General features: G+C 42.0%; 1 protein-coding gene across 1 annotated transcript; it reads right to left on the bottom strand.

Annotated features, from left to right (window-relative positions):
* Window positions 1-144: 144 nt before the first annotated feature.
* Window positions 145-8,429, bottom strand: atp1b1a (ATPase Na+/K+ transporting subunit beta 1a). The gene is made up of 6 exons (XM_070961716.1): window positions 8,009-8,429; window positions 3,894-4,022; window positions 2,325-2,480; window positions 1,903-2,087; window positions 1,081-1,164; window positions 145-964 (listed from the first exon to the last, which is right to left on the bottom strand). Exons 1-6 carry the CDS (start codon window positions 8,100-8,102, stop codon window positions 707-709), a joined length of 906 nt encoding a protein of 301 aa, XP_070817817.1. The 5' UTR covers window positions 8,103-8,429; the 3' UTR covers window positions 145-706.
* Between the last annotated feature and the right edge of the window lie 13,905 nt (window positions 8,430-22,334).

Genomic DNA, 22,334 nt, shown 5'->3' with positions numbered 1-22,334 from the left:
GAATTAAGAATGAACAGATGTAAGAGTATCAAACAGAAATGTCATCAAACCATATCCTACAGCTAAAGGTGAACAACAAAGAAAAGGTGTACAAACGTATCCTTCCACAGTCAACTCGGATAAAGAAACACACAAAAAAACTGATTCCATGGAGCGCAGTCATTTACTCATACATGGGCCTTAAAGGTTCAGAGTACCATGCTAGTATTTCAGTTAGTCAGAGCACATTAACACACACCCCACGCACGCACATGAACTAACACACCGGCACACAGACACGAGCGCACGCGCACACACCTTGGACCACGAAAGCTGACATAAGACAAGAGAGGTTACAACAGGACTGGACTACAGCACTGGACACTCCAAAAATATATAGAAACCACATTAGGATGAATACTTTGGGGACAGAAACACAGCTCGCTACACATCAGTAGTGGAATTGCAGTTTTACAGTAATAGATGAACACATCCCATGGCTCAAGGAATATTTTCATGTACAGTAGAATAAATATTTGCTATTGCTACTCTTGTATTTTACATTCTAACCCTCGACAAACACACAGAAAAGCTAGTGTAAAGCACACAGATTAAGTGTAGGTCCTGTATATTATGAATGTTCAAAGACTAGTGGTGTTTATCTGAACTCTTTTACTCGCTCTACATTTTATTTGTTTCAAAATGAGAGTGCTTATCATGGCTGAGGTCACGAGTTGACTGTGAGCTTAATATCAAAGCGTCCTTGGTAGCGGTCCTTCTCGCTGTAGTTGATGTTTGCTCCGTATGCTTTGCACTCGATGCGCACCTCCTCGTTAAGAGTGATGTTGGAAAACTGAATGGCCACCAGAGGCTGCAGGTACTGGGGGTGCAGCAGTTTGCCGTAGTACGGGTAGTACTGAAGAGGAAAGCCTTCGCCCAGGCCAAAGTACTTGATCTCTCCAATCTTGTCTTCATCCTCATCCCTCTGCAAACACAACAGTCCAATATGAAGTCTAACCTTTTTTTACAGCATTGATACTACAGACAAATATTCTCTGTGTACGAATGCATCATGGCCAGGTGCCGCCATGCTGAACGTACCTTATTCTTGCAGAAGATGGGAATCAGGTTGGGCTGTGCTTTGGCCTGCAGGGGTCCTGGGAGGGAGTCGTTGCTGGAGGGAGCCTAAAAAAAGAGAGCCGGTGGATTAACGGCATCCTGAGCAGGTGGTCATATTAAGTTTGGTTGTGGCCGGCGACTTGTGGCTTTACACGATGCAACTTTGTGTGATTTGAGTTTATTCAGAACGACATTTATATATGTTGCCACCTTGAATGCAGCAAAGATCCAAATGAAACATGAACAGTGTTTCTCTCCATCTTTTTAATTCCACACTTTCCCCTCTGTCTTGTCATAATCTGGTGGCTACATTACCCACAATGCAACTCAACGAACTGCTGACAGTTCGAGTGACATCAAAGCTGAGAAATCCGTTTCATCCAGCCTGCAGTCTGCAGCCACACACAGACGGCATGTCAGAAATGAAGACCATTAAGAACGTTTACTGTGTGTTTTCAGCTACGCCCGTGAGCTACGCCCGTAAGCTATGCCTGATTTATGCTTCCCGTAGTGTTTTTATGATGCTTATTTCTACAAGGTGAAGGATTCTCCTTTTTATGACACATCTAACAAAGACGTGGCTCCTTTTGGCGTCAGACTGGCGAGTCACATGGCCAGATGTTCAGTTCTTGATGGGTGATGTTTCATGCTAGTTAATATTAGCAATTAGCTTCAATGCCTGAATCTTACACATTTAAACTTCACTGCTTTTACGACTGTTTATTGTTTGTTTACTGTGCCTTTATCAGCGTGAGGACACCTCTGATTACGACAGCTGTAACGTTAAGTGTGCAGTAAACGTACTCTTGGTCTGAAGTTGACAATCCTGTTGAGCTTGACAATGATGCACGGCTTTCCCTCCTTGAAGCCAAAATAGGGATCACTCTCCCCTGAGCAGCTACCCAGCAGAGACCTCGGGAAACGGCAAGCTTTCCTCTGTCCTGAGTCATTTTCCAGACTTCCACGGTCCCTGTATGACTGAGGAGTGTCTGCAAATGGTACAAAAAAAAGACACATTAGACCTGAAAACAGACAAAAACACAGTACACAAAAAGCACGTTCTTGCTAACATTTACACTACTTTCAAGTCCATCAAATCTTTTAGCAGTACTACTGTAGACCTTAAGTATTTCCTGTTAATAGTTCTCATTTTACAAATCTTAATGGACTATTGTCACAGTATTGTTACGCATCAATCAGTGCCCGTGTGATTGGCTCATACTTGCCTCCACAGTCTTCAAATTTCTGATTATCAGTCTGACGCATGGAATCGTACTGTTCGAGGAAAATCCTCATGCTGTTGGTGTACTTCTGAAATGTGTCCTCTTTAGACAAAGTGAAAGAAATCTCAGATTTCTCTGAGCGTGGTGTGTGTGATAGACCTGGAAAACAAAAATCTTTGATTAGAAACTGCAAAACAAATATTGAAATTTTGATTCCAGCAGAGTTAAATGCGACAACTTGAGAAAAAACACAGTTTTATTGAGTTTCGTGGTTGTGAGGTGCGAGCTGTTCTCTGTAGAACCCAGAGAGAGTCTCAGGTCTATTATCTTAGGACAACACACACTGTGGGGTCTTGGGGATTTCCTCAGATGGTCTCTGTCAGCTCTTTATGGCTGTAATTTTCCACAGACCTTGTGCACAAGGCCTCAGGAAGGCGTGGCATGAGGAGGAATGAGATGGGTAAGAGGAGTGAAATGAAACATGACATTCACCAACCTTTCCTCAGCCTCGCTGCTCGCCGATCTGTCCTTTTACTGCTGTAGTTGTGTGCGAGGTTCGAGGCGTTTGTGCAGCAGAGGCACAGAGCTAACGCTAGCTGTTTGATTTTCAGTGGTGGCTTGTGAAAGTTCACCAATCCCCTGCCCCCACCCATCCACTCTCACGTGTGTCTCTCTCACAATGGAAACTTTTAGCCCCAGAGTGAGAGGCGGGCTCCAGCGCTGAGAAAAAAAAATCTAACTACTCCCTGCTTCCTTTATCTTGCCACTACTGGAAACTCGCTTCAGCTCAAAGCGCCCCGCGCTCGCTTCCCTGCCAGGCCACTCTTTGACTGTCACCAGTCGCTGAGGCTGACGGACGTAACAGCAGGCAAACTAACCCGAGCGCACGAGGCCAGTCATTTACATTGACTGCTAAAAATACCGCCAAGGCTACAGCATGTGCTGCACAAACAAGTACTGGCACAACAAGAGAAGGCTGGGCGCTTCAAATCTGCACCATCTCCGAGCTTGCAGGAAATTTCGAAACGCTCGCAGTGCAACTGAGGCAGCGTTTGATGTTTTTACAAGATTAAATGTTTTTAATCCAGAAAAACAAGCTTAGAGGCGTTTTAGCTGGGAATAAACTACACCATTGTTTCAAAGCATAAACTACAAACTCTGAGTGCCACGCGTGTCTATATTTAAACATGTGTGTGCTGTGACACAGTCATAGCACACATGAACCGTTTTAGTCACAGTGGGTGTAAGCTGCAACAGTTCCCCGGTAGCCTGAGGGGGGAAACATTGACTGGCTGAGAGGAGTGAAGGACAAAATGGCTGAACCTATCTAAGGTCAGAGAGACTTCTGATAGAGTAGCTGCTTAAAGGCACACCCAACAGTCATTTTTAACTACGGGAACCACAGGCAGCGACATCCTCGCCAAAGAACATTTCTAACCACCGAGACAGAGCAGAGCAAAACTTCTCTTTCCATTACAGCTGTTTGCTTTAACGTGCGAGCCCATGAAACATCAATCCCTGCAGCACAACACCCAAAACGCACAGAGCCAGAAAGACAAAGAGCATGTTTACCTGGTGGGGCGACTCTGTCCTGATAGGTGGGTTTGTAGTTGCTTAACGTGAGCAGCAGCGCCTGGATGGTCCCGATGAAAATTCCAGCCAAGCACGCGTAGAATATCACGTAGAACAAGATGATTTTAACTGCGGGGGAAAAGGCACATTTCATTCACAATGTAAGATGATTAGAGCTGCAACGAGAAGCAGACAAACTGAGAAATACACAACCAGTTTCACCATTAGTCATCAGACATTCCCTGATTTCAGCTCCTCACATGTGAGCATTTGCTGCCATTCTGTTTCAGCTCATTGCAAAGTGCTGGTTGGACTTTTTGAAGAGTCAAAAACCATAAATGGATTCATAAAAGCAGGCTGATTTGAGTGTCACAGCAGAAGACATGTTTCAGTACAATGAACAACAAAAGAACAAAGTTATTTTCATGACATCTTTTAATGAAGCACCAAAAGTTCCTTTGAGTGAATGAACAGAATGCAGCATGTCCCAAAAAGCCACTTGGTTTGTTTACCTACTTCTCTAAACTGTTAGAAAGAAAAACCTTCAGAATTATCAAAAAGTTCATCAGTGTGAGCGGCAGATAATCGATTAATCAGCCGGATGGCGTCTGCAAGCACTTGCGATTAAAATCTACCTCCAGCTGTGACCGCTTCTGACATTGAAGCCTCAATAACCCACAAAAGAAATCCCCCACATGTTTAATGTCCTTCCCCCACACTGAAGAGCTACTGAAAAAACTTTATTTAACAGTAATGGCTGAACAATGATTGTTGTGTTTATTGTATTTCATATCGCACAGCTTTGACCTCCAGTAACTTTCACCAGCAAATCAAATAACCTGCAATGAGATCGCCACGGCAACATCGAGGTTCTTTCACCTTACTTAAAATTTACCCATTATGCAACGGCAGGAGGGCCGCGCTTCCAGATCAACAGGATGAGTCACTCGCCGCTCTGTCAGCCGACCCCTCCCCCACACTTCCAACAGGTTTGGCTTGAAAACAGTGTCCTCATCTAACTGAACACAAAAGCTTCACTTTCTCCTCCTCGTGTCACCGTTACACAGAAACTTGTGCTGAGCTTTTGTCGTTTGCCTGCTCTCAGTGGAGTTCAGTTTGCAGTACGCTGATCAATACTGAAACGTGTTTTTAATCACCTTCAGATTCGTCCAGTTGTTCTTGTTTGCCTTTGCCTTTACAGCAGCGTGTCCATACTGCGGCTCTGCTATGGACTGCTCAAGCCAAGCTCAAGTAAAACCCAACATTTAGTTTATAGTCTGATCCCACGGCGTATCTTCAAATCAGCCCAACAATAACTTGGCTATCCTCATTTTGCAGTTGTTTATTTGACTTTCCATTCATCTCTGGGAGTTGGAATCTGACAAAACTCCAACGACTTCTACCTTCAACATGACATCTGGCTTCATGTCAGTTTTTTACAGGATAGACGTGTTGTGTCATTGATTAACAGCCATCTTCTGGCATCAGTCTGACTCTGATTCCTTCCAACAGACTGCAGGATCGTCATCAACCATCTCTTTCCTGGTTTATTTGCTGTTGTAGTGGCACCTTCCCAAATAACTTCCCGCTGCCATTTGCAAGTCCAAATCAGCCAATGCGAAACCAGTTTGGCAAGTCGGTAACAGGTTCAATTCCACAACCTTATCTCCTGCAACAGACTGCAGACTGAGGGGACTGCGGGAGTTGGCTGGGCCTGCCCTCTCCACGCCTTGTCTCTCTGATACTGTGACTTTTTGCATTTCAAATACACCAAGAGCACAGGAGCAGTGTTTCCAGCACATGCCATCCAGAGTGACATCCCTTTATTTCATGCTAAGAGGCAAACGCATGCATCGCAGGCAGCACAGTGCAGATGGAGCCGTTTGTCTTGAGTGGCCATCTTACAAACTTCTTACAAACTGAATTAATCTTATAAATCCACACTTTGGACACAGCCGGCTCTGATTCAGTGCTCCAGTGTGGCTGGAGGCTGATATCAGTGTAAATGCTCGGTGAGCTATTTTCTAATGAGCGTGTCTGCAGCTGAAGATGGAGCACAGGGAGATGCACCTGTTGAGAGGGAAACTATAGACGGACGCCCATGCTGACGATCTGTGTGGAGATACTATCAAGTGATTCCTGTAGAAATTAAAAAATGTTGCAGGCAGCACCTGCTGTGTGGCTGAGCTGCATTTGCATAACAAATTATATTTACTCCCCTGGACGCAGGTGAAAAACAGTGTGGAGTTACAGCAATTTTTGCTCTTTGTCAGCCATGTGAGGGCCTGATAGTATTAATGTGAGCTTCAGTAGTATTCCTATCTGGTTAAAAGTACAACAAGGACGTGTGTATGACCAATTACCTGAGATTTATAAGAAAGGACGGGGTTTCAGGTGTGTGAGTGCACGTGGCGGATTCAGACACACAACACCCTTTTGTAGCCACAGATGTCAGATATCAACACCGTTGCTAAGAAGAGTAAACAGCAGAGAAAAGCGGCCTGCTGGCGGCGGAGGGCAGAGTTTGAATGGAGCGCACCTCCCCCACCGCACCGCCGCTGCAGCGTGAAAAGGCGCCGTCACCACATTCACACCTTCGCCGTCTCTCCGCTCCCACTGGCGCTATTTGTCGCAGCCTCGTCGACAGTTTCCTGACGACCTGAACGCACCGGAACGAGCCGCGCGTCCTACACTTATCAGCTCCCACATGTCGCATGTTTAAAAGAGCCGAAATGGAGTTCAGTTCAAACTCCGTCAAGCGTTACTGACGCGCACTGGTTCTCGTTTCAGCAACTCACGACCGCGGACAGACCTGTTGCTTTTAGAGCTACATGGATTTTAGTTAGTGCGACATCGCTGCTCTTCACGACTGAGAGCACCACCGTGTAGTATTCACTCACAGTACAAATACAAGCACTGCTAACAGTACTATACTTCCTCACTGCGCTGATGCGACACTTTAAAGTCGCTCCTATAAGTTCGCTACGAACTGAGCGTCCACGATAACGACGATACTCTGATTTTTTTTTTGGTCCGACAATCATCGTCTCACTGAAATAAACGCTTTCATTTTAATTAATCTTCATGGGATTTGAAGTCAGGCCCTTTAGAGAGGAGAGAAACTGATAGATGGAAGGGGGGGTGGGGGGCGGCCCTTGAGACATGTGAGTCGTGATCTGCTCCACAGCACCATGTTGCCAAGCGGCGCCTGGCCGAACCCGGAAAAAATGCCATTTAGACTTTGTTAAACGGTTTAGCGAGCTTAATTGGCACCATATAATGACGTTTAGTTATCCTATCAAATCAACAACCAGTGCTGGCCGCATTAGGCGAGCATTCCCTCGTCTTAAAGTATTGAAAACAGTGTAAAACGCTTAGAGCCGAATCCATTAATCTTGGGTTTGAGTGAAAGGGGGGCCTGCATGCTGGATCCACAGATTAGCTGTTCATCTTATTATGAAGGAATAAAATGTCCTGTTTCCTCTTCTACTCTCACTGCTGGGTGAACATACAAGAGGTGGACGCGACGGCCAAACCCAACTTTGGCCGTTGGGGTTTGGTGGGGGGTCCTGGCCCACACGACGTCCTTCAGGATGACCTTTTCATAAAGGACGTCTGTTAATGAACGGTCCGATAATGAGGCATCATTTCCTATTAAACACCAAACTAAGGGTCTAATTTGAATTTTGTCATAATCATGTGAGCTAAGAGCCAGATATGTAAAGGAACAAATCATTTATAGTGCGAGTAAATTGATTTTTTTCCCCATTAATTAGTCTTATCCCCCTCCTTCTCATTCGACCTGTGGCGTGTCTGCTTGGTTAACTGTGACATTTCGTTTTTCACACCTGACTTTTTGTGTGATTTGACGGACTTAACTTCTCCACACAGCCTCCATTGAAACCCGGAGTCACGACGCAGCGTGTGCGAGGCACAGAGGTCTAACAGGTGCCGTCTGTTCAGTCAGGAAATGGAGGAAAAAACAGAAAAATCCCCCCGGAGCTCCGACACTTTCCACTCCGTGAGCCAGGCGAGCTCCAACGGACACCGGGGCGTCGTCTCCAGACAGCAGCAAAGACGCTTAATTCGGTAAAATCAAGGAAATGAGTACTTACACCAACTGCACCCCGTTCGTCCTAAAAACTCCCTCTTCTCCGAATTCCACAGAAATGTCCTCCATCCGCCGTCACTGTCTTTATTCCCCGACATGTTCGCTCCCTGTAATATCCCCCTTTTCGCTTGATTTAACGGTTTGGTTCGGCTGGTTCGGGCTCTGGCTGTTAACTGTCCCTCACGGAAGAAGCGAAAGGACAGTTCCGTACCCGACTCTACCAGTTGTACCACACACAATTTATCTCTCAGGGAGACCGACTCCGCCCGCAAACTCCCGTAATAAGTTACCCCAGGAGGAGGGAGGGCTGAGGCGAGCAAATCACAACCCTCCGCTGCTTTTTGCGTAAGAGGCAAACGAAGAGGGGGTGTCGCTACAGGCTGGCCCCGCCGATGAGCGCACACAGACGGCGAGGTCGAGAGAAAGAGTCGAACTCTGAGCCCAACGGTTGAAACGATGCCGGTGCCATGGCGACCGGTCCGGACTACACCCCTCGAGTCTCCACACTCTAATGTGGAAGCGAAGAAGAAATTAGCCGCACTTCCTGAAATACTTCATGTATCGATAAGGATTGAAGTTTACTGTCGGTGGAAAGTCTTTTCAGGGACACATGTCATTCTGCTCAGGTGGCTCTTCATGCACTGCCTGTTATTATTCAGCCGAATTAAGTAATATTTTCACCTGTGATTGGTATCTGTGCTCATATATCATCATATATATTCAGTGGAATTATATCAACCTTGTAATTACCAGAATACCATTATGTGTGGTATAAAAACTTTATATCATTTGTATTTAACTTTTTTTATATATAGACAACCGGTGCACCATATTTGGGTCCTAAGGTGTCACCAAAATGAGACGTTTCTTTAGCAAACATGTTCAAGACTCGTCATATTATTCTGTCCTGTACTCATTTATGAAAAAGAAAGAATCGTCTCCCATAGTTCACTTAAAAGAGCTGACTCGTTCACGAACGACACATCCCTATAGTCTGCAGTGAAAGAGGCCTAAACTGATCTTAGCCATGATTAGCTTCAGCCACAGGTGTGGAAACAAGTATTTTACTGGGACAGTTGCTTACTGTGTATATTATATTAAGAATGGCACCTAGAAGTACTTTAAGTTAAAAGAACATAGTTTAAATCCTGCTAAAACATCTGGTCATATTGTTGGGTTGAATGTCAGCATTGTTTTCAGATATAAAACAGTTCTGACAGTTAACATGTTGTTTCTAAAGAAGCAAAATGTTAAGAAGGAAGCCAAATCATAGTTGAAGGTTTGGAAATGTTTTCAATATGTGAGATAATATACCAAAGAAACTACACTGAGGAAGAGGAACAGAACTCACAGGCTCCACTTTTAAGCTAGTTTCTGTTAGCCTCAGCAAATCCTATCCTCTTTCTTTTTAGGAAGCTTAAACATTATATTTTGGTCACAACTGCCAAAACTATAGTTACAGACAGAAGAACTGTGTCATTTTAACTCTGATACACTAACTCTGTTAGCACTTAGCATCTAGAAGTTTTGATAATGCACCAATGGCTAATGCTGTGGTTGCTACATGCTAACATGATAATCATAACATCTGTAATAAAACCAGGAGGCGTTCACATGTGACTGTCCAGTAGATTCCTGTTTACTCTAGAATATATATGCACACATGTGCAGTATGTACACACACAGGAAAGTTTAGTATTCCAGCACACATGGAAAAATACAGAGAACCGAAAGCTGGAGGAAGAAAAGCTAAACAGGAAGGGAGGTGAGAATTCAGAGAGGCTGACAATTACAGGGAAGTGGAATTCAACCTGCCCTCTGACATGCAAGCCAACAGAGTCCTCAAAGAGTCTTTTTTTACTTTAAACGATCAGGAAAGTCTTAAATCATTTGAATTGGAAGAATCAGTGGTCCGTATTTTAGCTGAATTCGACATTTTATTAGTGCACTGCGGAAGATCAGTGTCACTTGGTCATGAGTCATGAAATGATGACACTGTGCCGAGAAGTCGGAGAGTGACTGTATGATGGCACACAGAAGATTGACTGAGGTTATTAGTGAATACTTACCAGAGAATACACTTTGTACGCAATCAAACATTTCACAGAGGACTGAATTGAACTGTATAATACTAACGTCCAGTCTAGAAATCCATTCGTGCTATCATAAGCAAACTCGTGGGTCAATGGCAATGACGCAGACGGTACACAACAAGTCTGTCCTGCGACTTTATCCACGCCAGAAGAGCGAAGGGAGGATTTCTGGAGAGCTGCTTCAAATTTAGTTCAGGCCAAGAAAATGTGCTGCTACACTGATAGTGTTTGTCATTTAACTGTTATATGATCAGCTGAATCAAAGCCCAGGAAGAGTTTACAAGTCATGAACTCACCATTCTGAGTTACGAAGATGAAAAACACGTCATATAAACTGAATTTATGAGTAATAATGATTTGTTTGACTGAATTACTTTAGTCTATGAGCATTACTGTGACTTTACTTTCTCTCCTCCCTGTGAGGGAAGTCAAGCAAATTCAGTTTCCCTACAAACACTAATCTGTAAACTTCCACATGGATGCATTTATGTTTTGTCACACAGCAGCATATATCAGGTACAAGGTTTTACATCTGTTACTGAACATAAATGTAAGAGCAACTCCAAATCCTCATGGCTCACAGTGTTTTATGCTTCTGTATGCTACAGTACAAGTACACAGTAGTACCAGCTGTTCCCAAGAACACGGCTGCTGTGAGACAAAACTCACAAAAATATTAATTCCAAAGGTAAAAGACATTGAAAAGGTTTGACAGTACTGACGACTCTGTTACACTGAGTGCAAACCACTACACAAATGACTGCCATGACCCCTTTTTCACTTCAAAAGACACAAAGTTTCAGTAAAACTTGTTTAGGAAATGAAAAGTTCAAGTTCAAATAACATGATATAAACCGCATTTTCTTGTATAACATAAAAAGAACAACTCTAGTCTCAATTCCCTTTTAAGTCTCAAACTTCAGAATGGAGTCGCTCGTTTCCTTCACCTGTGTGAAGGGTTCAGCGTTTCTGTTCGTCCACAGTGAAACAGCCAGCGTTATGTGCTGCTCTGTTTTCATGCCCTTATAGGTAAACAATGTAATACACTCCTTTGTAAGACCATTGAATCTGTGGTGATAACATAGCAGCCCACTGTTGACATAGATCAAGGGTTTGTCAAGATTACCAGGAGGTGCAGCATTCTGAGATAGGCTGTGGATGGAATCTGGTATGCAGCGTGTGCGCTGGACTTCAGCTCATCAACAATAGAGTGTCTATGCAGCGGCTGGAGGGACGACGGCCTCCTGGATTGGCTCTTTGACAGCGCGGTGGATACACGAGGTCGAGCAAAACACCTCAGTCCAAAACAAACTTTTAGAGGGAGGCAGAGAAAGGACTTTAAACGCCGAACGCCTCCCATTCAGATAAATATAACAGCGGTGAATGCTGTCCTGCCAAAACATGTATGAGCAGGCAAGAATCCTGATAATCTGATGCTGTTTCTGTGGTCTAACATGCACGTTATTTGACCATTTTAGCCTTTATTATATAGCAGCAAGTGACAAGAAATATAACGGAGAAAGGAGAATTATTTTCACAAAAGCTGGAATGAAATTGGAAATGCTGCAGTTACACATGTGGCCCCAAACTTTTAAACACAACACTGGCAGATCATCAGCTTATAAAGCCGATATGACAAACTTTTATGCAAACGGTTGCTTGCTTCATGTATACAGAGCCACATTAGCATTTAGCTGTGTTTTGATTGCTCCTGAGGGACATATCTGGCTCGCTGTGTTTGCTAGTTGCTAGATCTGTCTGTTTGCTCTTTGATGCGGGACAGGTAGCATGCAGGGTTTTATCCAAGCTTTTCACTTAAAACAGCATTCAGAAGCATCTCTAATGAGAGCACTGAGAGTGAGGGTGTACCCCGTCTCTCGCCCGTTGACAGCTGGGATAGGCTCCAGCCCCCCCGCAATCCTGGAAAGGGATAGTCGGGTATAGACAATGGATGGATGGATGTTTTCTCTGATAGAAGGTGAAATATGATGTCAAAACAAAACATACATCAAGTTTTTGACTATTTCTTTAATCCACATTTGCAGGAATGTAAACCCATCATCCTCTTAGATGCAGATTTACATCATCCTTCCTGCTTCCCGCTCTCTTCAGTTTGCTATATTTCCTAGAAAGCTGTGAGATAGAGGTAGTTCTTAGTACGAGCTGTGATTTTTAAGATACCAGTAAATTTGAACTGCGGCAGCATAATTCACAACATTTTCTGCACTGTGAAAGAAACCTGACTCAGAGCAATGAGCTTTAGTGTCAAAGCAGCAGTCACCTGCGACAGGTGCACAAGAAGATGACAGTAAAAAGTTGGAGAATGTGGTTGGTGCAGGACACAAGTGTCAGCCTTTCACTGACTGTACATGCCACTGTACAAGCCACAGTTTGCATTTCTACTGTGGCACTTACAGCCTGTTCCCGCTTTCAGGTTAACAGAGGACTTAGTCCAACTCCATAACACGACCATTACTGATCTGAACGTCACATTAATCCATATTTCCCCAAATTTCCCACAATCTTCCCTCAGATGTACAGTGAGTGTTTGAATTATGTGAACTTTTATGAACCATTTCATGATTACGCTAATTGACTTGAAATTCCAGGTCAGATTATCCTACATGAATGTTCCCTACCAGCATTCAGTGGAAGAAAACTCATTTTGTACTCGTTAGCCGTGTTGGCTGTGTCCTTCTCCTGTGCTGTAGTCACAGACAAGCATGTCTTTGTTAGTAACTTTCAAATTACTCACCTTGTGGTTTTTTGGTACTGCCCGGAAAAGTTGACGTGAATGTCTCATTTTGAGGATTTTCAAGGAGGGGCCTGCACATCGTTTCCTTGGTAACTTCCTGAACAGCATGTGGACCCTCTGAGGCCGTGTGGTTTGACCTGTTCATGTGTGGGGCAGCCCTCTCCCCGCGTGCAGCCCTCCCTGTTATGCTGTGTCACAGGTGAATAAGCATGCCTTACCACGAGATCACACTGTGCACAAAGTGATCAACAACACACTGAAGATTCCAATAATTCTCTGTAGAGCTGATCACAGCTGAACACTTCATGATAACTGACCATCTCTATCAGATATTTATCAATTTTTTGATGGTGCAGGAGATCAAAGCAGACATACAGCAACATAATGTCAGAGACTTGTTCACCAAGCTGCTGATAATGTGAAGTCATTGACAGAGTAAGATGCTAATGTTTAACACGCTACAACACTATAGCTGTGGCCACTGGCCATTAAACTGAAAGCACGTCTTCATCCGCTTAAGACCAAAAGTGACATTACAAATGTTTGACACTTCACTTCGTTCTTCTTCACTACTCACATCTCTCTGGTTTGGCTTTAATTTCTAGCACACCTGCTGTCAGTTGCTCCAGATGTTTCTAAATTCAAATTCAGAATAATTAATGTAAGTACTTATTGAGTGGGGATTTACACGGCAATGAATTAAAATGCAGCAACTGCCAGGTGTAAGTGTTGCATGACTGAACTGACAAATGTAACATCAGCTTGCTAATAAGACTGAAGAGTAGTCGAATAGGTCAACATATCTGACCTGATTAAAATGCTGTTTAATAATGACACGAGTTTGACTTTACAAAAATCATGTTACAGCAAAATTGTTAACTAATTGTAGATTAAATGATTGAATTTTAGTTAGCATAATCTGAAACACATCTCTTCATGCACACAGATGTTAATAAAACAAATTTTGGCAGTCATGTTACAACTTGTGATGGTAATTTCTTGTTTGCGGTACTTTTAGTTGTATGGCGTTAGCAATGGTTCATAACACCTTATTTACACATTAATAAAGTCTTTACAAGCTGAGACACTTCTCAAACTTTGGTGCAATGAAATGTAGTAAATCTGTAGTTTTAAACTAAGGAAGGACCAAACACACATGATGGATTCAGGAATAACTGGTGCAATCCAGCAGATCACAACACTTGACAGAGAGACAATGTATGAATAGTCTCACATGAGATACATTTTACATATAAGTTCAGATTTTAAAATGCGTGAATTATTTTACAGCATAATGGACAAAATACTAAATTGCCATTTGATCAGCAGGAGTCGATGCATTTGCAGAGAGACCCTGTCTGTTCAGTTCAGTTGGAAGTAAGGGACGTTTGCTGGGAGCATGCCGATGGAGAGTATGCCCTGCAGGGCCAATGGGGAGCAGCTGCCTGAGTTACACAGCACAATCAATAAACTGCCCGTCACTTTATTTTCCATACGGTGAGCACAACATAAGTTCATCCTCTCAAAAGATTCAAAAAAATGATTTTATGAGGCCTCTGCTTAATCAGTAGGGTTAAATCTGCATCACCCCACAGACATGCTGTCCTCATTCTCTGCAATGTTTATTATGGATGAAGAGCGGTAATTCTGTTTTAACTGCAGCTGTAAAGGATGAGAAGAACCATCCAGAATCAGCGAATTTGCTGCTGCTTTTTGTCTGGTTTCAACATTGTATATAAAATTATATATTTTTATTATATTTTTAACTGGATAATATTGATGGAAAGCAAAGGTATCATTCATAACTGATATGGTCAGAACTTAGTAGAACCTATTAAATGAGAAAAACATTTCAGTTTTATGTCCAGTTTGAAAGCTGGAAGCATAAAAGTAAGTATATAAAACTCGAGTGAATGACAAAAATAAACATAAATAATGATAATGTAGTATTATTTGGATACCATAATAATTACATAACATATACCCATTTTGCAAACACACCATGCTAACGTGGCTAACGTGTGACTAACGTGTTCAATGTGAGTAATAATACTGAGACTGCTGGTCAGGGGTCACTGCTCGGTCTTCAGGAGTTGTCACTGGGTTGTAATCAAACTGTTGTGTTTTCACATCTTTGTTACGGGTTCATTAATATGTTGTTTTTACACTGGAGAGCCACCATAATGGGCGTGATGTGTCGGTTGGTTAGTCATCCCTTCACACTTGTATAGCAGCAGCTTTATATTGTTTTTTGTATACGTACAAATGCACTGAAGTGAAAATGACTTTTTGTGTTTTGGGGGTAATAAACAAACAAACGTATGAATGCTGAATGACAGATTTTGCTTTTTTTTTAGCTGTTTTCTGTCTTTGTGCTAAACTGACTCATAAACATGAGAGTGGCATCGATTTAACTTGTAATCTTTGCTAAGAAAGTCAGTAAATGTATTTTCCAAAATATCAAGCTATTCATTTAACTGTTTAACCTTTAACACTAACATGTTCTCATTTGATAAATGCTCATAAAAGAACTGTAAAAGCAATTAACACTGTAGCCTAGATTTGACCAGTAAGGCAGAATCTAAACAGTTATTGATTCTACGTGGGTTTGATCAATTAAAAGCAATCATGTTTCCGGCTGATTATATGCTGACAGCAGTACTTCACAAGAGATGTTACTGAAATACTTCACAAGAGATTTTACTGAAATACTTCACAAGAGATGTTACTGAAATGAACCAATCATGAATCATTAACTGTTCCCTATGATTCTGATAAAACTTCATCCACAAATAGTGACAAAGTGATGCCATTTTTAAAGTATTTTTCATTCTGGGCTAAATCTAAAGTAATTTCACATGTTGTATCTTTTCAAGAATAACCTTCAGAAATGCAGACGCCGTGTTAACGTGCTGCTCCATGACCCAGCGTCTGCGAGCATTCGCTGACCCAGTTCACAGTGAAGAAATTAATATGGGATGCAATTTGAAAATGGGAAAAAAAAATGGTATGAATCAACCCGAGTATGTTGTGTAATGAAGCTAGAATCAGGACGATAATGTCTACATTTCAGCATGTTTAAATGAAATTGTGCATCATTTGGAGCAGAGATACTTGGTGTGTAGTGTTGAAAAGCAGTTTTTATTACCTATTACTGACACCCTTGAGCTCAGATGAAGCGTTATCAGGGAGCAAATAACATGCATGGAAACTGACCTTGGACATGGTTCACCTTTGAAGTTAACATCACAGAGTTTTGATTTGAATTTCAAATATGCTACAAAACTACTGAGCCTGAGGAAGAAAATGAAAAAATGAAACGCTGTTTGGTGAAATAGCTTCTGACTCATGATCGCTGTCATTTGAATAATATCAGAAGCTGAAAAACAATACCGTATTAGCAGAATCAGTGTCACTTACCACATTTTCCACTCCACTGCATGATTTATGAACACTTTGTGCTGTGGATTAGATTACAGATGCCATGCCTGTTTGTTGAGATATTCCATTAAATGACAGCGAGCCAGCAGTTAATCACACTATAAAGGAAACATAATACTCAGCAAACATTCATTAAGAATCCCCTCCAGAGACAACCCCTCATGCAGCACAGTGAAAATAAAATTTAAGTTACCTCATGTGCAACCCAGGAAAACGCCAGTTCACTGCTGCAGTCCATGTACACCAAAAAACACAACCTTGAAAGGCTGACGTTACAGGACCGCCTGTTGCTGTGAGCTTTGACTGCTAATGCTAGCTAGACCATCTCCTTTGTATAATGTGCTACACATAACTTGAGTATGAATGAATAACTACACGAAAAATAATGCCTAGTGTGAGTCACTGTTAACGTTTGTAAGCTACCTTCCACTTATTTTCACTTGGTGACATTTTTTGAGTAGAAGTTAGTTAGCCTCGTTTGCTAACTAGCTTACACTTTTGAATGGAAGCTAGTGAGGCTTGTTTCCTGTCTTCCACTTTTTGAAGCTAGTTTGCTTTGTTTTGCTAATTAGGTCACACTCTTTGAGTTGAAGCTAGTTAGCCACTCTTGCTAACTAGCTTACAATTTTTGAGTGGAGGCAAGTCAGCCTTGTTTCCCAACTATCTTACATTTTTTGAGTGAAAGCTAATTAGCTTTGTTTGCTGACAATCATACATTGAGTTTAAGGTAGTCAGCCTCTTTTGCTAAGTAGCTCACACTTTTTGAGATGAAGCTAGTAAGCCTTGTTTGCTAACTTCCTTACTCTTTTTGAGTAAAAGCTAGCTAGCCTTGTTTGCTAACATCTTCCACTTCCTGAGTGGAAGCTAGTTAGCTGCATTTGGTAATTATCTTACACTTTTCAGTGGGCGCTAGTTAGCCTAGCTTGCTAGCTTCCACTTTCTGAGTGAAAGGCAGGCTTAACAGCATGTGAGTCATCTTGAATGTTCAGCCCTGCAAAGGACACACGTCTTAAATCATAAATAACACTATGTGGGTTTGTCAAAACATTTATCAACCATCATTGTCTACAGCGTGATGTTCTCCATGTGTTGGTAGCATACTATGAAAGTTAGCAGCATGTTTTCCAGCAGTGCCCAGTCTTAGATCAACTTCTGCCAAGGTAAACCTCTTAAAGACATGATGCTTGGACACCATTTCCATAAATTTGTCCAAAAACAATTTGACCCTGTTTCCATATAGCTATAGCTGTAGGTTTGTAGTTCATGTTTCACAAAAAGTGAGGGAAAATCAAATTCTAATTCGACTTACATAATAATCACTGCAGTGGTGCTGAGCCACTGGAAATGAATTGTTCCTGGTCTGGTAGTCCGACTTTCCAGGATCTGTCACAGGAGATGAGACAGAGTTATTGAACTGCTCTGCTTTTCCAAGCAGAACTAATGCATTCACTCAGTTTGTGAGGGCCAGTGTCAAAACATGAAACACAGATACGTCCAGTTATACATCCTAAGAGAATGATAACAACCTTGTACTAGTCAACAATCAATCAAACATCTTGACCCTTGCATATTATCTGCCAGATAACCTTGAAGCCTGAGGGGGAAGTTGTAGCATTGATATCACTAAATAAATGAGAACGTGGTATCATGCGGCTGAAATACTTTGGCTGTGATTATTTTCCAGGCAATCATTCCTGCTCTCCCATTATCACTACTGTCAGTGAGGCTTATCTCTGCCTGCTCGCCTCGCCAGCCAGGGCTCAGACACATCCTCCAAGCAACCATGGCGCATTGCTCTAACGAGGTTACAGCCTGAAGCAAAGTGATTTGTTTTGTAGACGTTATTATGGTGGCCTTTTGGCTGGCCCCTTAATTTCATCAGTGAAGCACTATTAAACAGCAAAGGTCTTATGGGAAAATGGACCATGCTGAGGGACCTTTTTGACATCCTCACAGTGGCAGTTGTGTAACCTTGCATACCAGAGATAGTTGTGTTTTTAGAAGTGAAGAATCACGCCATTCATTGATAATTAGCGCCTAAGATGTCTAGATGGAATTAGTTTCGATAAAAAGGTGATCTTGATTCGTATCCTCAAAGATAATTGGGTGATATGATTCTTTACTTAGACGAGGGTACAAATATGGAACTTATTAATCAAAAACACACTCAAAATAACAGCAACAAAGCCTTTAATGTCATTATGATGAACCAAAGTTTGCACCTCTTTGCACCTCGAGTCACGGATTTACTTCATGGTTGTGGTTTGATTTTGAATAAATAGTTGGTTGGTCAGGGGTCCTTTGTTGTCATGGTTTTAGTAAAACTACTGGTTTTAGGGTCAGGAATGGTGGTGGACATGGTTAAAAGAAATCATCATCGAGTGTCAGTGGGAAATGTGGAAAAAAAAGACAGCAGTATTTAAAGTGAGGTGACTTGTTGATCCATCCATCCACCCTGACCAACTTCTTCTTTGAGGCTCTATAATAACGTCATCTGACTTCCTCATTTACTCCACACTGACAAACGTCAGAATTCCAACAGCTGTAAGAAGACTTTGTCACATGACTGTAAATACATGTTGTTTTTCTTAAGGAGGATGGTCTCCCCTGATGATGTCATCAGGGTTATTTTATCAAATGTTGAAACACTGCCCCCCGAATCACAGAGGACATAACGCAACGCCTTTACAGGCTGAGTACAACCGTGATTCCAGCACAGTTGAGGTGCTGTGAATGCAATCATTTGCAAACAAACTGTGTTTTACAAATGTAGTAATATCCTTTATCTAATCATGTGTTCACAAAGTGGTGACTGCTGACACCTTTTGCAAGGTGCAATGAGTCTGTGTATGTTAACAACATTGCATGATACATTGAACCAAACATTTCATTTTGGGGGTACACAGCAGATTTAAAGGTCACTGAATCCGAGGCAGGCAGACAGTAAATGGGCTGTTGTCAGCGGCTGAATCACATATTCTCCTTCTATGTATGTGATAATCTGTATAGCGCACTGCCCACCATGTGTAACATCATGTGTGATCATATTCAAACACGCTTTTCACAGAAGTGTCAAACATGCTTATTACATGTGAGATAATATGTCTGATACCGGCTGAGTTTGCTGAGCAGGTGTTGTTGACCTGATGTGACCGGAGGAGTTATTCAAAGCTCGGCTCTCTCGTGGCCTTTGACAGATTCTCACATTTCCTTATTTGTTACAGGGAGACTTTTCACTCTATTTAAAACAATGACTTGTACAGTATGTGTTGCTAATTAACAAGACAGTTTCATGCTGAATAATGAAGCACAGCAAACCGAGAACAGGCGTCAGGGAGAGTTTCACTGTGTTTTTTCCTAACATATTTCTTTCATTTGGTCGAACACGCTGTACGCAGCGGGAAGAATCACTGCTGCTCCTGCACAGTCTCAAGATGTCATCTTTGTAGAAACATTTCTGAATGGGACACTATCTACATGGCAGCTGCTAATGACCCCTGATTTAAATACAAGCCTCATTCTGCCCTCTGGAACAATGAAAGTCTGTCCTGGTGCTGAGAAGCAGAGCTGCCCTGACAGGCTCTGTAGGAAGGAGATGAGTGATTGTCAGTGTGTATGTGTAAACTGCTGTCTAATCGTTGGGATGTTTGGACTGAGCTTTTATATTTCCTATCATAATAAATACAGAAGTACGTTTCTCTTGTGGAAACAGAAGTGCCACAGTCGAGTTTCTTATAGGGGGATATTCAGTGAAACACTGGTTTTAATCTTCACAACAACCAATTTATCAGAACGCCTCTGTCTTCAAATAAGGATTTATTCCATCATTTTATTCTCAATGTTTTTACCCTGCGAATATTTGCGAGATCATGAGATCACACAGCTGAGAAAGTCATTTGCTCGTGGCAGAACCACAGAAACACTCGCTTCTTGTCCTTTTATGGGGGAAGCTATATCAAAATATGAAAAACAGGTAAGACTCAAGAATTAACACTGAAGAATCACGTACTGAATCCAAACACATGCTGAACGATTGATCACAACACTGCAGACCTACAATCTGCTGCACAGCAACGATGACAGGAAGCGAATAGTGGTCTGAGTGCTGTCCTGTAACGGTTCCTGCAGAACCAGGACTGTGTCAAAGCTGGTGCTGGACTCAATGAAGAGCAGATGTGCACTGCAGTTCCCCAGTATTTACCTTAACAAAGACTGGTATTAATTTGTGCACATCTGACCCAAAGATGTTGTTATTGTGTCATTTTTAGAGACTTATTCATCACTGGAGTGCATTCAAATAAATTCAGCTTTTCAGCTTACTTGGGTCACAAAGCTTGCTGAACATTATTAACGGCACCAGCGATTGAAAAGCATGTTTCTTTTGAAAAATCAGCAGCATCTGATGTACAAGCAGGTCAGATCATGCTGAGTTGATCTGAGCAAAGATATTGTGTGGACGGTCTTCAATCAGAGGCCCGGCTGCCTCCGCGGTGTGATCTCGGCTCAGTGCAGCCTGTATGTCACAGTCAGATCAAAGTGTTGTGAATGAGGCCCTACATTCTCTAAGTGCCAACAGCACTGCTCTAAATAGAGATTTTTAAATAGACAATAGTGTCTATAAATACCTCCCGGTTCTGCTCCATTTTGACTTTTGTGGAACTCCTCTTGCCGTGACTCACACACTATTCCTGAACATGTGCTGTTATTTATTTTTGGACGCTTTGAGGATGATCTCTCACACGGGATCAGATTCTCAGGCACACAGTGATTAAATGGATTTCTCTCCTCACCAAAGCCAACAAAAAGTATCTGTCAGGTCGGCTAGAAAACATTTTCAAACAACCAAGTTGTACAATGAACATGCAGGGTAGCTGTGTTATTGTCTGTATTATGCAGTATACTGTATATATTCAGTACACAGGATATATAAACACTATGTCTGTATTGTTTAACAAGACTCAAGATACTTGAGTGTTTCTCTCAGCTAAATCCAGTTTTCTAAGAAGTTCATGTTTACAATGTGCTGTCAGAGTTTAGTTTATGGTGTACAGTTTGGATCAGTTTCCATGAATCTAACCCAAAATACCAGCAAAGTGGCTGATGGCTGATGGTGCACGGATCAGCATGGATCAGAAAAGACAAAAACGAGACTTCCTGAAGTGATTTTGCACATTTTCTGCTTTAGAATATTTGGCATTATTTTAATGTAAATGTTATTCTCTTGCAGGAGGTATGAAAACTGTACTTTCAAGCAGAAGAACCCAAATAAAAACATTCTTAAAGAACAGAAGTTATTGTGTAATTTGCCTTTCAACTGTGACATATGTATGTAAATATAGTTTTTCATACAGGCTAATAATAAATAATGATCTAATGATTATTGTTTATTGCACAGTGGCCTTTCAGCAGAGGCTCATGAGCACAAACTGAACAAGCACATGACAGCCTTTGAATCTGGAGTCATGATGAAAGATAAATAGTACATTACAAAAATATTAAGCCATGGGTTTTGAAATCTATTGCTAACAGCTGTGTTGGCCGTTGGCCACGGGCGTTGCTCACCACCATCACTGCTGATAATGTGGTAACGTGTGTCTCATTGTGATCTGGGACACACACTTCCTGAACAAATTAAAATCTAAATTTCATTATTATTGCTCCACTGCACCCTTCTGACATCTTGTCCTGGTGCATTAAGTGGTCAAACTAAATATTTTATTAGGACATAAAATATGTAAATAGGACCAAAAGCAACAGAAACTACATTAACACCACACTCCATTAATAACATGAGCTCATTTTCTAACACAGCCTAATTTGTCTGCCAAGCAGCGCTGAGAAGAACTCTGTTTCACAGGAACAGGAGAAGCTGTGGAAAGTCTAATAGCTGTTATCTCGTGGTTCAGTGAAGAAAAAGGATCAGCGATTCTGCTCTGATGCATCTGTGAGTGGTTTCTCCTGAATGTTTGACTCGTGTCAGGACTCAGTGATCTGTGCAGAGCAGCTTTGTTCACACATCATGTGAATTATTATTTTAATGG

This window comes from Chaetodon trifascialis, chromosome 4 (assembly GCF_039877785.1).
Source record: "Chaetodon trifascialis isolate fChaTrf1 chromosome 4, fChaTrf1.hap1, whole genome shotgun sequence".
In the NCBI taxonomy this organism is placed as follows: domain Eukaryota; kingdom Metazoa; phylum Chordata; class Actinopteri; order Chaetodontiformes; family Chaetodontidae; genus Chaetodon; species Chaetodon trifascialis.
The sequence above is the reverse complement of the archived record's forward strand: the minus strand, read 5'-3'. Positions and strand labels throughout refer to the sequence as shown.

Coding starts and splice junctions, on each gene's coding strand:
- atp1b1a (XM_070961716.1), bottom strand. CDS start 8,102: ATGTCGGGGAATAAAGACAGTGACGGCGGATGGAGGACATTTCTGTGG. Junction 2,481..3,893: donor GGACAGAGTCGCCCCACCAG/GTAAACATGCTC, acceptor TTTGTTTTCCAG/GTCTATCACACACACCACGC. Junction 1,165..1,902: donor TTGTCAACTTCAGACCAAGA/GTACGTTTACTG, acceptor CTCTTTTTTTAG/GCTCCCTCCAGCAACGACTC.